General features: G+C 65.1%; 1 protein-coding gene across 1 annotated transcript; it reads left to right on the forward strand.

Annotated features, from left to right (window-relative positions):
• Nucleotides 1–658: 658 nt before the first annotated feature.
• On the forward strand, nt 659–2,050 carry LOC103249812 (RNA exonuclease 1 homolog; the record flags this gene model as incomplete). Its single annotated transcript, XM_008048435.1, has 5 exons — nt 659–790; nt 873–996; nt 1,478–1,591; nt 1,735–1,872; nt 1,965–2,050. Coding segments are annotated over 5 exons (594 nt in total), but the record flags the coding sequence as incomplete, so codon positions are not given.
• Between the last annotated feature and the right edge of the window lie 4 nt (nt 2,051–2,054).

Genomic DNA, 2,054 nt, shown 5'->3' on the forward strand with positions numbered 1-2,054 from the left:
TCAGGCAATCCACTCACCTCAGCCTCCCAAAGCGCAGGATTACAGGCTGAGCCACTGAGCCCGGCTCCAAAGAGCTTATTTTAAAAAATTTTCTGTAGAGACAAGGTCTTACTGTGTTGCCCAGCTGGTCTTGAACTCCTGGGCTCAAGGAATCCTCCTACCTCAGCCTCCCAAAGTGCTGGTATTACTGTCACGAGCCACTGTTCCTGGCCAGACTTTATTTTTTTTTAGAGCAGTTTCATTTATTTTTATTCTAGATTCTGGAGTGCATGTGCAGGCTGGTGACAGGGTCTGGTGTGTGCTGAGGCCTGGACTGGTCTTGGGCCCATCGCCCCACGGTCGAACAGGTGCCCCGTGTAGGCCATGAGGGTGTCCCTGAGCCTTTGTTCCCTTGCCACGTCTGTGAGCACCCCATTTCTTCAGAGGAATTTTCGGTTTACAGAACAGTTGAGCAGCGAGCACAGTGAGGCCTCCTTGCCTCCCGTGCCCTCCAGTTTCCCTGCTGTGCCGGCGTGGCGTGGCACTCTCACTGCTGCCAGCAGTGTCCCTGGCAGGTTCCTCTGCCCGTGCCTGCTCTGTGGTCCAGAGGGATGCACTTGGCAGGCCCCCGCTGTGGCACCCGCCGAGACCGTCACCCTCTGTTTCTTGTCCTCTCTAGAGTTTAAAGAAACCCGTTATCCCCAGAGAGTTTGGGGGCAAAGTCCCCACCGTCATCCGCCAGCGGTACCTCAACCTCTTCCTGGACGAGTGCCTCAAGTTCTGTGCCTCCAACCAGGAGGCCACCGAGAAGGTGGGCCCTGCTCCGGGGGCGTGGGCCGCGGGGGGCGGGGCGTCCCGCCGTGGGGCCTGGGCTGAGTGTGGCGTGTCCCCAGGCTCTGAGCGAGGAGAAGGTGGCCTACGACCGCAGCCCCAGCAAGAACATCTACCTGAACGTGGCTGTGAACACCCTCAAGAAGCTGCGCGGCCTGGCGCCCAGCACCGTCCCCGGGCTCGGCAGTGAGTCCGCGGGCGGGACAGGGACCCCACGGGCGGCACAGCCTAGGCTGCCAGCGTGCCAGACAAAAGGCCCCGCAGGAGAGCGCGGCGCTGCAGGCCCGGGTGCCAGGCCTGTGCGCCTCGCACTAATGGAGTCACCTTGGCCTCTCGGTGGGGCGGGGCCGGCGTGCATTCAGCTCTGGGGAAGAAAGGGCCGGTCGAGGCGTTTCATTACCGCCTCTCAAGAGGCTGCATTAAGCCTTCCTGGGCCCCCATTAGCGCTCAAGGGCCTGGTGGGCAGCACAGGCGTCGGCCCTCAAGAGCCATTAACGCTGCTCATTCTCCCGCTGCTCCCCCTGCGCCCACGTGGGAGGGCTGGGGACCCGGGGTCCCGCATCCAGCACGGCCCACACAGTCATGGGACCCCGTGACCCCGTGGGTGAGGGCCTGAGCCGGCTAGCTCACCCTCCCCTCGCGTTCCCTTCCTCCTGTTCCTTTCCAGAATCCAGTGGCCAGAGGGTGGTGTCCCACGAGGTGGTGCTGGGCGGCAGGTTGGCCGCCAAGACCAGCTTCTCCCTCAGCCGCCCCAGCAGCACCCGAGTGGAGGATCTGAAAGGTGAGGCCGGCCCAGGGGCCCTTCCACAAAGCTGGGGGCCTCGGGGCGCCCCCGGTCGGGCCAGCCCACCTTTCCCAGGCAGGCGAAGGTGGAGTCGGTGTTCGGCGGCCACCGCTGACGCGCGCCCGTCCACTGGTCCGCAGGGGCCGCCCTCTACAGCCGCCTCCGGGAGTACCTGCTCACCCAGGAGCAGCTGAGGGAGAACGGCTACCCCTTCGCACACCCCGAGCGGCCCGGCGGCGCCGTCCTCTTCACGGCGGAGGAGAAGCGGCCCAAGGACCGTGAGTCCTGCGCGGCGGGGCGGGGCGGCAGGGGGTGGGCAGAAGGAGCGCCTGGGGCCGTGCGTGTGTCCTCAGGGAGCCTGCCCCTGCAGCTTCCTGCCGCGTCTGCTGCCGCTGCGGCTCCGAGTACCTGGTCTCCGCCTCCGGCCGCTGTGTCCGCGCTGAGGAATGCTACTACCACT

Source organism: Carlito syrichta, unplaced genomic scaffold, assembly GCF_000164805.1.
Source record: "Carlito syrichta isolate Samal-C Ts95f unplaced genomic scaffold, Tarsius_syrichta-2.0.1 Scaffold123469, whole genome shotgun sequence".
In the NCBI taxonomy this organism is placed as follows: domain Eukaryota; kingdom Metazoa; phylum Chordata; class Mammalia; order Primates; family Tarsiidae; genus Carlito; species Carlito syrichta.